This window comes from Harpia harpyja, chromosome Z (assembly GCF_026419915.1).
Source record: "Harpia harpyja isolate bHarHar1 chromosome Z, bHarHar1 primary haplotype, whole genome shotgun sequence".
Taxonomy (NCBI): domain Eukaryota; kingdom Metazoa; phylum Chordata; class Aves; order Accipitriformes; family Accipitridae; genus Harpia; species Harpia harpyja.
Genome location: NC_068969.1, coordinates 9,940,018 through 9,954,354, shown reverse-complemented (window position 1 = coordinate 9,954,354; position 14,337 = coordinate 9,940,018). Strand labels below are relative to the sequence as shown.

General features: G+C 34.9%; 1 protein-coding gene across 10 annotated transcripts in view; it reads left to right on the top strand.

The window, feature by feature from the left end:
* Positions 1 to 14,337, top strand: part of ERC2 (ELKS/RAB6-interacting/CAST family member 2) — a 542,890-nt gene that overhangs the window by 377,129 nt on the left and 151,424 nt on the right. For all 10 annotated transcript variants that reach the window (XR_008233624.1, XR_008233625.1, XR_008233622.1 and 7 more), the window contains one exon: positions 12,254 to 12,401. Coding sequence is in view for 1 of the 10 variants with exons in the window: in XM_052777994.1 (XP_052633954.1) it covers positions 12,254 to 12,401 (148 nt within the window). In the remaining 9 variants the exon portion in view is untranslated. The remainder of the gene's footprint in view (positions 1 to 12,253; positions 12,402 to 14,337) is intronic.

Sequence of the window (14,337 nt, the reverse complement as noted above, 5' to 3'; positions counted from 1 at the left end):
AACATATACTTGAGAATACCCAACTGGAACAGATACCTTCTGACATACACCTAGCTGATATTTACAGAAGGGAGTGATCTAACTATGGAAAGAGCTAATAGTTAAAACATTGACAAGGAAGGAGAAGCCATTTGGCTGACCTACCCAACTAATAGTAAGTGCCATATAGTTTTTATTTCTAGTTCACTGATATTAAAATTTAAAAAGTATCATCAAACAACTTTTCAGTAATTAATGTAGTCCTATGGATTAAGTAACTTTATTATCCATTTTTGCAGTAAAATTTGAACTAACTCGATCTTAGCTCAAAAGCAGACTCCTTCTTTGCCCTTAGTAAAAGTCCTTCAGTTTTAGAAGTTTTCCTGAAGGCTGTCAGAAATATTATTCAAATCAATAGAAAACTTCATTTTTTAGTCCTGTTAGTCTAGTATGATATGTAAAAAGTTAATTGCTCATCAAGACTAAACATGCTGCAATTTGTTGTGGAACCATCTTAGAATATCCAACTACTGTTATTTCTATTGTGATGACTCCTTACTGCTATTCAGACATCCGTCTTGCTGGACACTATACCCTCTCTCTGATACAGTTCAGTGATATGCCTCTTTCGTCTGCTTTGAGAAAGTCAGTGTGAACTGTCTTCACTGTGAGTCAATGTGTATTATCTTAGAGCTCTAAGACTGTACATATGCCTTTTTTTAAAATGCTTCCTTAGTCTGAAACAAATTTTGAAACAGTTAACCCACCAAAGAAGATCAATGAGCAAACTTCTTTATGCAAAGTTGAATCATATGATGGTCTTCATGCTCCTGGCAATGCTTGTGAATAGCTCCATTAGCAGGGAAGTCATATAATTAAACAACATCATGTTGTATCCTATCTCTTTCATTCCCAATCTTTTAAGATACTAATTAGAGAAATATTTGTGTGCTGTTGTCTAATTCCCTCTCTCCTTCCTTATAAAATATCTTATGCCTGCTCTAGGCTTTCATTGTCTTTACTGATACTTTTCTATTTTATAGTTATTATTTTCATATGCTGTATTTTGGGCAAGCAATATTTTGTTAAAAGTTAAGGTGGTTTTTTCACTGAGAAAAATGATGGAGGCAGGGTTTGAATAAATGTTCTCTGACAAAATACCTTTAGACACTTAGGTCTTTAGACATCCCACACTGAAAGGAATGGTGGCCTGTTAGTTTCAGAATAAATATCTTAATTATCTTCTTTACTCAGGTACTTAACTACTTTTTTTTTTTTTATGTTAACGCCAATAATTAGTGGTGTTAGTAGTTGGTTTTCTGTGGCTTGATCATAAATACATATCCAATGGTTCCCAGTATAATGAAATCCTCAGAAATTATATGTCTGGAGCAGTATGTTTAAGTTTATTCTGTACCTAGCAATACCCTATCAACTAGGCAAATTTAACAAAAACATTGTAGTTTTAGAAAATAAAAAATGTTGAGTTGTAATAATTTGTAGAATTTCCTGTATCTATCAACTTAAGCTATGTAACAGTTTTAACACATACTCATAGTGTAGCAATAAGTAATGGATGTCACATGTTAATAGTGGTAGTGATGATTCTGACTTCACAAATCTAAATTAGAACAATTAAAATATTAAAACTGTCAGCCTATTTGGGGGTGTGTGTGTGCGCACAAAATTCTAAGGAGTTTCTTAGTTTAAGGCTAACACACAGAATTGTACTCTGACATATATTTGTGGCTAGTGGAAATCATATGACACTGGTTTACCTAATCTCTATCTGACACCCTATTTAGTAAGCGAGCATTTAAACTATGCCCTCAGATCAGTCATCAAATATGAATTATGCACTACCAAGAGAGTGCATTTTGTTAATCGTACATATTCAGGCAATTTTCTTTCTTAAAATTGCCTTCTAATATACTGTTAAGCTCAAGGAATAAATTCTAATACATATTCATATTGATTTCTAGTTGTTTCAAAATGGACCTAATTATTCCCTCTGTGATATACTTTAAAGTTCAATGTGATCTACATTGGATTTTATGAGTTTTGTTGCATATGTTATTCAAAGGGCAACTGCTTATAACTTTATGGAAATTAGAGGGAGGGCCTTAAGTTACTTCTTTCAAAATCAGACCAATCTTTTTCTTAAATTTCCAATGGAAAGGAAGGAAATAGATTTCAGTATCTTTTTATTTGTGTTATCTGTTTGCCAAAAGGATAGTTTTGTTGATCAGGATTTATTAACAGTTGAAAGAAAGCCCCACTCATTCTTTAGCATAACCATCTACTTTGTAACAAATGGCCATTTGGAATATCTTGTCAATTCAAACGTAAGAACAGAATACGATTTAAAAAAGTTTATGTCTTTTTAATATTTGCCTCTGCATCTCAGTTTTATCTGTCTTTGACTCAAAAATTTTAAATTCTCTGCAAATTAATTAAAACAATAGTAACTCTTAATAGTAACTTTTTTCCAAGCTTAAACATTTATTTGGCAGTTTAAAAACGTTACCAAGAACTATATTCTAGAGATCAAACCATTCATCCTGCAAAGTACTTTTATCTTTGTCTTCCATAAACACAAAAAGCAATGTTGAAGGATGAGGAGGCTGACAATGACAGATTACCTATAGTTTTGTTTTCCTGTTTAACTTAGGTAGACCCTGTGCACTGCTATGTTCTGCTGTAACACAATCCCATGCATTCAGATGCCATTGTTCATGTTCTCAGCAGTCCCCATTTCTGCATCACATTGTGGTATGGCATAAAACAGGCAGAGGTATTTTAACCAAGCGTTGGTTGCATTCCTATGGAGAATCATACAAAGCTCAATGAACAATAGGAGTCAATTCTAGTGAAAAGCTGCAAACCCCAGAAATAATTGTCATCTAACTTCTTCAGCTGTGCTTTGCAGCACTGTGAATTCTTTTTTTCCTCTGTATTTCTCTCACAGTCTGAAGCTGGTTATATCTACTCATGTGTGAGCAATGCTGCCCATTTGAATGAAATGATAATGCAGTGGTTATTGAAGCATGATCTATGAAACTATGATGTAATTGCTTTCACAGATGAATATGTCTTTTCTGCGGGGGTCTGTTTTACTTATCTGTCATTTCTGAAACATAAATCATCAAGACATCAGAAGTGCAGTGTTATAGGGCTTGAAAAAGTTCAGAGAATTCAAAGGACAGTTGAGTGTCTACTTCTTGAAAATTAGCCCCAAAAGATGGGCATGAAGTTCCTTCTTCGCCTTTTAAAATTTCTCTCTGAACTTGTACCTTCATACTGGATGATTTTTGTTTGCTTAACAAAAGACCTATATGCCCATTCCCAATTGCTCTTAAGGAGGAAAAGAAAAGGAATAATTTAAAATGGCCAATCTGAAGACAATACAGTTACTGTTACAGGGGGACAAAAGGAGGGGTGTGGTTATGGGAATAATGAAATATAGGGAAGAAGCACTGAACTGTGGCTCTGGGGAGGTAAAGTGGAGGAAAAGGATAAATGGATAAGAAAGCTGCTTTTTCAAGAAACTCCTCCCTGATTATTGAGAATCAGGTCCTCTCTTTTCCTTCTTTCCATTTACTCTAAAATTTCACATTAGGGACAGCTGCTTCCTCCTATTTCTCCTGGATGGTTGGACTTGATGATCTTGAAGGTCTTTTCCAACCTAAATGATTCTATGATTCTAACCTGATGAAAATATACATATAATACAGGTGTAATATAGAGACTGTTGCCTGTCTCTCACAGTGTAAGCTTTGATATCTCCTGATCATACCTGCTTCCGGCAGAAGGCTTGATCAGATGGTAAATTCAAGATTTGATACTCAGATAATATGAGGAAAAGCCCTTGATGTGTTGGATTGGTGGACTGGGGTGTGTAAGAGCAGGGCCCCCAGTCTTTCTGTCCCATAGTTAATGGAGCAGTCCTCTCTGCTTCTTGGTGTGTTTGGGCTGCGGAGCGTCAGTAGTTCTCTGTGCTTGCTGTAAGGGCACCAGGCCAACCTGAAGTGCTATTTCATGCTGGTTTTTCTGCTGAAAGTATTTCAAAAGGGATTGTTCTTTGAAAACAGTGCAAAATAATTGTTCATTTAAAAGAAATAAGCTATAAATATGCTTTTGTAAAACATATTTAGTCATGTAATTGGAGAGAAATTTTCTGTTGGCCTCACATACAATTTTAGGATAATAGGCTAAAATCAATAGTGACTGAATTTACATGTCTGTGTCACACAACTAGCTTAGACTTACAACTCTGTTGTTGAATATACAGATTTTAAATTTCATGCTTGTGATCAGTATGTCTTGTTTTTAACAAAAAAGCTTTAAAATACCAATAATATTCTGAAGTTTATTTTCTAAGATGCATGCACATCCATAATGGATTAACAGCATGTTTTAACAAACCATTTATTTGCTTTAGGAGTGACAGAGAGAAGCTGTTTCAAACAGGATCTCTCATCACCGTCTATCTCTAGTCACCTCCTACTGAACTTAAGGTTGAATACTGGGGGTCATGAGGGAAAGAAAACAATAATTAAAAGGAAAAAGTTGATTGAGCTGGTTTTTTTCTCCTTCAGTACAATTAACATGTAAGAAGCTGGCTGAGTACTCTACTGTATGTCATTAGGTCAAACATTTCTGACTTGATTTAACTTTAATGGTGACTTTTTAAGTTGCATTTCTGTATTTTGTGGAGAGCGGCTAAAGTAGTAAAGGCAGTAAAAGTTCTTGTTAGAAGATCTTGTTTCTATAAATCTTAATCTTGGAATTCTGTTAGATTACTATTGGACTGTTTCTAAGAACTCACCCCACCTCCCCAAAAGTTGTCATGAGTTCTTTTATTAAAGCTCAGAAAATTATTCTTAGACTAACAGTGGTGGGGAGTAAAGCAGGAGTGTTTACAGAGTTCACTTCTAAATTGACTGTGATAAGTGGCAATGCAATGTATTATGATTAGAGGTTTCTGGGAGACTCTTTAAGAAGGTTAACTGCAAGGCAGCTTTCAAAAGAAAGCATTTATCTTAGTGGTCATCCTTCAGTGTTTTATACTACTGAGATTTTTTTGTGGGTGGTTAGAACCATTTTTTGTGTTTTATTAGCTGTATCTTGAATACCTCCTACAAGCTGAATGGCAGTTTAGGGTTATTAAATCTGTTCTTAGTACGTTTTTTTATCCATAGTTAATCTTGACTAAATATATGATAGTGAAAAACCCTTTTTTCTCAGTTGTTTCCCATATTTGTTAAAGAAATTATTCCATTTGACATTTGTTTAGGCTGCAGTTTGATAAAATACTGTATACAATATACTTTTTCAGTTTGGCATTCAACAGAGTCTTTCATGGATTTATTTCTTCTTGCATTATCTTATCTTCCCTTCTAGTATGCTAAGGCTTCCTTAAGTATTTTTTTCACTCCATGACAGACACTTTCACAAATGCATACTCTATGTCTGTATTGCTAGAGATCTGTAAGATTGTGGTTTTCAGGTGTTAGGTTACATTTATAGTTGAGTTGCTTTGGTATCATCTGCTTTCTCTAATCCTATGTATGGTATATTTCTTTAATGCAAATTGTTCTTTAACATTACTTCCAGAGACGTTACTAAAAGATTTATATGATTTTATACTTTTTGTTTGTCTAAAAGCCATGTCTGTTATCAGATTAATAGTTGATAGGTCCCCCAGGGAAAGGCATCTCTGTATTTCACTATCACTGAGCAATGGTCTATGCAGTATAAAATCATTCTCATCTGTAATTGCTGTCATGGAAATTTTCACAGAAAATTGTATTGGTCTTTCTTACTATAGATGTAGAAACTTAAATGTAAAAGGTCTTTTCTTCCAGTCATAGGAAGGCTAGCAAGCTATGATGGAAGCAGATAAAACATGACATTAACTCCAAGGACTACTGTCTTAAATGAGACAGAGTAAATCAGCTTTAAAACATGGAATCATTGAATAATTGGGTTGCTGGTCAGGTCATGTCTTGGGGCAAGATCAACTATACCCAGGTCATTTCTAGCAGACATTTGCCTAAATTGTTCAAAAAGACTTCCACTGGCAGTGACCATATTTCCCCAGCAATTCTTCCAGTACTCAATTGCTATTCATACTTACCTGCCATTATCATTAGACCTTGGCTAGATATTAGGAGGAAAAAACCGCAACTTTTTCTCCCGCAATTCACGCACATTACTACTTGTTTTGTGTGCCATGGATATGGAAAAAAATGTTCTATTTCAATGTGACATAGCGTTTTATGTTTTCACTATCATGTTGCCGCTCATAGACTATTTATTGTAGTTTTTTCCAATGTTTTCTTGTCAGTCATTTCTCTGACTGCTTTTGTTGCTCTCCCCTGAACAGTCTCCACGTTTTTCATGGAGAATCATATCCAGACTGGATTCAGTATTTCAGCGAAGATCTTCCTGAAGTCACACAGATAAAAAGAATCACTTCTGTCTTGCAATCTATTTCTGTTTATACTTCACAGTATAATGTTGGCCTTATTCACAACAGATCTTTAATATGGAGTTCTTCCTGAGTTTTCTAAACAGCATTTTTGGTTTGTCAAGGCGTTTTTATTCCTGTCTTCATGACACTTAAAGATCCTCCCAGTCTCAAGTCTCATTGAAATGTAATAAATAGATTTTCTAGTCCATCATCCATGTAGTCAATGAAAACATTAAATAGAGTGGAATCCTGAATAGTTTTGGGTGCAATACCACTTGCGTAAATAAATTAATTCCTGGCCATTAGAAAGGGATGGTTCCTTTCATTTTTTCTTTTGTATTTTAGTATGAAGTGACATTAAATATACTGAGATATTTATGCAAGTTTGTTGGTACTTCTCACTGGAATCATTAGTATCTTAAGTCCTGAGCTTGTAGCTGCAAGTGTGCTCATAAAGAGACTGTTACATTCACTGTCTTTGTATTAAGGAGACTAGCTTGAGGTAATAGGTTGCTGTGGAGTAGAATGCAGTCATGCTTTGCTGGGGAGCAGAAGTTTCATTTAATGAGTTTTGCTTTTCCAGGGAAAAGTTCTCCCTCTCTTCCTTGTAATGAACAACCATATTATAGTGGAGGATATATAGATTGTGAATCCTAGGAATTACTTTGTGTATGTCAAAGCAAAATGTACAGAGTAATTACCAATACAGAGCAAATGCTGTTAAATTTAACATGTATTTTATTACTCTGAGAGTTTACCTAATTTTACCATGTACAGTTAGAGTGATTTTTCTTGGTGTTAAAAGTACTACCCTGTTATTTGTGTAACAGATTAGTTTGCCAAAAAAGAGAGGAAAAACTACTAAAAGCAAAAAGGATTACTCTTTATAAATATTACTGTTAAAGAATGTCATTTAATTCAGTGCTCTAATAAATTATTTTAAAATGTCTTTTATTACCATCATTTATTAAACAATAAGGAGACATTTTGGCTGCAAATAGTGATAACATCTCTATAGAACTGTATTTGGATAGTTATTTTTTTTCCTGACACAGTAGATAATTAGGAATTATAAATTACACTTACACTCTTAAGCATGTTAGATGGAGAGTATATCAGACTGTATGTTGTTCTTGGTGCCAGTTCAGGTCTTGATTTTCAAAAATTCTTGCACAGAAATGCATGATGAGTTTCAGTTTCTAGCAGCAAAGTGGAAGTGTATTACTCACCTGAGAGATTTAGACAAAGACCTCGCCACCTGTTTACATTCTTGAATGAAGTTTACTTCATGTTTGTAAGAGAGAGAGTAATTTTTGTCAGCTGTTTTGCTGGCATCTTAGCCTTGTTCCTAGTGGTGAGATAACCTCACTTCAAATGTTTCCTGCAAAAATGGTGATAGTAATTTTTTAGCAGGGTGACTGCATAGCTAAAATAAATTGCTCCTGTTCATCAGATTTGGTTCCTCCATAGGAGACTTGAAGTATGTTGACAGGCTTGCACAGCAACTTTCACAGATGTGGGTAAACTAGTGTGTGATATGTAATAAATGAGATATGATAATGTAGAGCTACAGGCTGCTTCATAAATGCTTGGCTCTCTTCATTTACAATGCCTCACCAGCATGGGCAAGGTATTTTTCAACCTCTATCTCCCAGGGACTTAGTGGAGGAACTGTAACTCTAGTAGTATGCTAGGCCATGCAGAAGTAAAGGAGGCCGCTTAGTTTTTTTTAGATGCCCTGTCACAATCTGCATCTTTATTTTGTGCTCTCTAAAATAATAATAGAAACTGTTGGGTCTCTCTGTCTTCCCTCTGTATCGAAGTAGTTAATTAATAAGGATGTAAGCAACCAACATGTATCATTTGGTAGAATATACAGTCTTGCTCTGCCGAACTCTTGTTAACCCGGATGCCTGGTTAAAAGCCACTGGATTATATATTTGAGGTTATTACTGTTCAGATTATCCATGATAATAGACACAGATAATACGCCGACATACTCCAGGAGTATGTCTGTGCAGACAGGTGCAGACAGATGCAAGCTTGCTCTGCCCACACTCTGAGCAGGCTGTATGTGAGCCAGTTCCTGTCTGGAAACCATCAGCATGTTGGTGGCACTATGCCCAAGCTAAAACACCTTGTCTCTTAGATACATGAGGCTTTACAGCTTCTGAACTGAAGCTGACTCACATTCGGGCAGCTTTAAGAGTACTGGCAGTGTGAATTTGCATTCAGCTGTCTGTCTATGTAGATGTATTCATCATTCCGCATTACTGTGGAAGGACTTCAGTAGAAATCCCCATCCTTGTATTCTTGTGCAGTCATCTCTCAACATTTGTAGGTTTAAGGCCTCGCAACTCCACTTACATTTACTATGAAGATAAGAATTAAAAAATACGTTGACAAAAATTTTGGGGGGCCAATACAAATTTGTGTATATGCTGTGGGTTTGATGCAAATCTTAGAGCATCTCAGTGGAGCACTTATGGAGTCATACGACAGCAGCTATTTCACATGACTATGAACCACTATTTCCTGGAAGTGTTTGGTATGAATCATTATTTCCTGGAATTAAGTGTTTGGTTACTTATTTTCCCGAGATAGGACAAGTGCTGTACTGAATGGAATTATCCCGTGAGCCACAAGACAATAGAGAAAAAAGATTTTGTTAGCTTTCCCTTGCAAAAACATTCTCATAACTTCTGGTTGGCTTTCATAATCCCTCAACACCACCAGCTGAGAAAAAGCATGCTAGGGTCTGCAGAACCTTCTGGTTTGGGGGTTGCAGAATCCAGAGTGCAGATTTTTTCAAAGCATGTTGACTGGCTCTCCTCTCCCGTGGAGGGTTTTACCTCATCTGCCACTTTAAAGTGGGGCTAGAGAGTGTTGCACAGTTGAACAGTTATGACCACAAGAATGTGTGATCTTTTTGGCTGGCAATACAAAAAAGACGGATGCGAGTGAATCCCATTATCAGATGTTGAAATGATACCAAATAATTCAGTAGTTCTGACTCTTCTTCCTCACTAGTCAGGTTTGTTTTCACTGCCAATTCTGAGGCAGTGTAATAATATAAACTTTGGAGAAGTAAAATTTCAGTATAGCTTCATGTAGTTTTCAAGTCAATTTAAAACTTTTATTCTGTTTGTGGCTTTTTACAGCTGTAATATGTGTTACACATAATGAAATAACATTATATATCATTAGAAACCTCATAGATGACAAGTATTTACCACAAAATTTGCTATTAGATGAGCAGACATTGTATTGGGTCTGGCTGGGATGGAGGTAATTTACGTAACTTAAGAATTAATCTAAAAATATTTACAAACCTTGGAATTTCTGAGATGTAGATTTCTTTACCTATTTTCATTCTGAGTGTGTGGGGTTTGTGATGGTTATGTCAATCTTTATCTTCACATATTAAATAAGTATATCTTTAGACTGATAATTATGGTATAAATAGATCTATATTTTGCTGTTTACCAGAGGCACCTACTTTACAGCAATGATCACCATGAATTAAAGGTTAGGATTTAATCCCACTGGTGTTAATTGCAGAGGGGGCAAATCTTTGTCCTACGTATCCTGAAAACCAGAGGAACATTGTGAAACCTTTTTATTAATAATGTTCAAAATAGCAACAAAATTGTTGCTTGATGCAAGTTAAAAATTGGAAAATGTTCCTTGATGCAAACCACTGGAACATCGCCAAAACTTCTGACTAACCTTTCTTTGTAATTTTAATACAGTCTGCTATCAAATAACTGTAGAGGGACTAACCTAATCTTATTTAATTTAGAAGAAGAGTATTTTATGTAATAACGCAATATGCTGTTTCTTTGGCTTTAAAGTCACAGACTACCTGTTGCTGACACTTTCTGTCAGAAAGCTTATGTTATCACCCCTGGAAAAAAAGCCCATCATCTAGGCTTAAGACACATTTCTAAAACAGAAGAGTATAGACTTGTATGTAAAAGGTACTGTGGAGAAAAAGCTGAAATTGTGTTACATTTTGATTTCTGTTTGAGCCAGATGCTCCAAAGAGGTCATATTTAGATTTTATATGGTGCATAAATTCTCTGCTTTCTGCAAGGTGAGAGGAATTGTTGAACACAGTAGCAAATCAGCTCTCTTCTATTTCAGTGCATTAAAAATTTAAGATTTTAATGAAAATGTTATGGAATTGATATCGTATTGAGCACATAACATGAAAACACTGACAGTCTTTTGCCAATTACTATGCAGCAAGTTTTATGCATTATTATGAGGTTTATAGAAAACAATATACCTATATCTCATTTCAAATTAGCATTATGGATCTGTGACCCTCTGATTTTTTTTTAAAGTACCTGTTATTTAAAATAATTAATAGCTTTCATTTAAATTAAGACTGTTGGAGACTTATGGCATCCTCTTTTAAACATCATTTAACTGTGATTGAAATGAAGATGACAGAATAATAAATGAGATTATTTAAGTGTATGAATAAAATGCAACTGTTTATCTAAAATTGATCCATGTCTTATAACTTTGAGAGTAAAATAAATGGGTTGTTTTTCTTTGACTCCATCAGAAATATTGTCCTATAAATATTTACATTAATACATTAGGAACTTTGAAATAAAAGTGAAATAGCTTTCTTGACATTTTTGCTGGCAAGCAAAGGACTATGAGAATTCCAAACTTCTAGCTCACCTTGACTGTATGAAGTTCATGAGCCGTATTCTTACATTTATTAGCAGTTGGAGCCTAAGGTTAATTTACGACTCATTTATCCGTGTTTATTTTTTAATGATTGATCTTATATAGTTCTGGAAAAAGGCATAGGCCATAACATATTCTGTTCTAAAAGCTATTTAAGTATTATATGCTTTTTCTTGGCTGATAAGTCATAGTCTGTCATTGAATGCATTGCAGAAGATTAATATATTTCTTTTGTTTAGGAAAATAAGGGACAGATTATGGCCTTGCCAACGTGAGCAGTTTAGAGTATAAGAAATAATAAGATACTGCAAGATCTGTGCTTCCAACTGCATGTTGTAAAAATTACCTTTGTCATATGTCCTCACAAACGATTTACGATGTGCCCCTGCTAGCTTCTATGTAATTCTATATGTTTCTGAGTGCTGTAAGGTTCTGTTTGCTTGTGGAGATTGAGGGGTCAGCATTCCAGAGGAAAAGATTCCTCATGAACAATTAGATCAAGGAACCTCTGTTCTAAATGTTATATTTTACTTCTAGAATTACAGTTTTGTGGTGACACAATGAATAATAATAAATTCATAGGAAAACGTTTAAGTAAATGTGAGGAAGATGTCCAGAGATTTCTGTACTGTGGTCTCTAGGGTACCAAATTAACAGGATAATATAAAAATATGTTTTATCTGTATCACTTTGCTTTTTATTATTCAGTCTGTATGATTTGAATAATTCACAACAGATTTATGTAAGATATTCCAGAATTCGGGAAAGTGAATTTAAAAAAATAAATACCAAAGATTTTTAAAAGCAAGACATTTCACAGAAATATTGTTAGCTATCATATTGTAGTAAAATAGACTGAGATAAATGTTTTATGGGATAGTTAAATAATGAAAAATCTATAAAGAGAACTTTTTTGGCTAATCAGTTTATTTCATGATTTGATTAGACTTGACAATGTTTGCTATTTAAAGAGTGTTCAGAAGGTAGTTGATTGTTCTCCTAGTGGTTAAAAGAAACATCTCATGTAGTTTGATATAGTAGTATATGTTCTGTTTTAATGATAATAGAACAATTTTTATTTTATTTTATCAGACAGGAAGCTTTGCTTGCTGCAATTAGTGAAAAAGATGCAAACATTGCCTTGCTTGAACTGTCTGCTTCAAAGAAAAAGAAGACTCAAGAGGAAGTAATGGCTCTTAAACGAGAGAAGGACAGATTAGTACATCAGTTAAAACAGCAGGTGGGGAGACATTAATTTTCATACTTTCAGGGCAACAGAAAATTGGCATTATTTTCATTTGTGCTATTTTATTCTAACCTCATATTGAAAGTCTTCAAGCCAAGTCTGACATGTGACAGTAGTTATGAAAGGTAGGACGTGTTCAATGTAAGTGTTTATTGCTTCTCTATGGTTGTTAAATATTTAGCTGCACATTTGCTTGGCTCATACTATATGCAGCCAATACACTTTCTGTTTTCCCTCCTCATCTTGCTTCCAACCTTCTTCATTATATGAGACAGAGGAGAGCAGATGCTCTTTGCCATAAAGCAAGATCTATCAATTCTGTTGACTCTAACCTTCTTCTGTTCAGTTATTTGCTTATCTGTTGTAAAATAATTTTGTTTTCAGAAGGTTTCGGGCTTTCTGAGAGGTTACCTGGAAATCGTGATTATCCTTAAAATAAATTCTCTAGTGACTAAAAATCACCCTGTCTTCAACACTGTAAGTCATTTGAGGTTTTAATAAAAGTGTAGTTACGAACTGTAGAAATAGATTTTATCACAAGCAAATTTAATTTATGTTCTGCTTTATTAATGAGGAAAATAACCATACTAGACACAGTACACATGTACCAGACACAGCACATATGTCTCTTCTCTGTCTAATTAAAATGTTTAAAACTCTGCATACTGTGCAGTGGCTACTCCCCCTGATTTTTCAAAAGTAATGGTGATAGCCAGAAGAGGTACTGTAGGCAAGAGGACAAAGGATGTTCAGGTAGCCTAGGTAGTAAAGACCTGTGCTGTGTGTCCTGTATGTTGTTAAACACCTTTCCTCCTTCAGAATAGGTGAAAAAGATGATAAAGATGTTTTCAGACCATGTCTGACGGCGTTGTATCTGATGTTTTCCTTTGTGTGACGTTAGTGAATTCTGTGATTGTTGCTTGAGGAGAATACCATTGGCAAAATCATCCTGGTCTCCTTAGCCTGTCAAAGTAACCACTCTGCTGTCAGGTAGCGTGCCACTTTACAAATGAGCACGCCATGTTAATAATGTTTAGGACATACTGCATAGTCAATGTTATGATTCTTTATTCTGAATTACGCATTACATACTGTAGAACTCCATGCACTCAATGACAGAAAATTAAGGAAAACCCTTGCTGCTATGCTAAATTCCCAATAGCTCTGACCTCATGTATCTAATCATTATAGCTTTTCCCCACAGGTCTATAAAAGTAGGAAACAGCCCCTGAGCATGAACTTACCATCCACTCGTGATGCTGACTTCATTACAGACATTCCAGCCAAGTACCTGTGTTCCAACCATGATGCATTCATGTCTCAGGTCAGTCAGCTGGCCAGGAGACATCCAAATTTTATATGTTAGATAGGCAGACGTGCTTTATGCTTTTTATTACTTCATCCCAGTGTGCTGCATCAGAGCAGATGATGTTATGTTCCAAATAATTTTAGGGATTTTTTTGTTTGTTTTCTTTGAAAAGAGAGAAGGCAGTTATTTTCTCTTTCGGATATATTCTTTTTTCAGCTTTATCTTTCTTTACTGAAGAGTAATTGAATACACCACTTTGCCATGTTCCATGATACCTGTCACGGATATTTTTAAAATGTTCATCAGAGACTTGGGCAAACTGCGTGGTTTTGGTTGTTTTTGTTTTTGTTTTTGTTTGGTTTTGTACCTTTAAGCTGTTGCTGAAAATTGTTCAAAACATTCATAACTTTCTTCAGACAGAGTGAAGGAACAGCAGAAGAGGATTGCTAGAGACGCATTGTTTTGGATAACTTCAATTAGAATTGTAACCAAATACTTCAAATGCCTCCATTATTTATAGTGATAAAGATCTTCAGTAAAGCTATTTAACTAGATTAAATTGATGCCAAAATAATCTCCCTGTTATCTCAGACACCACAAAAAAAAGAGACACCAGGAACA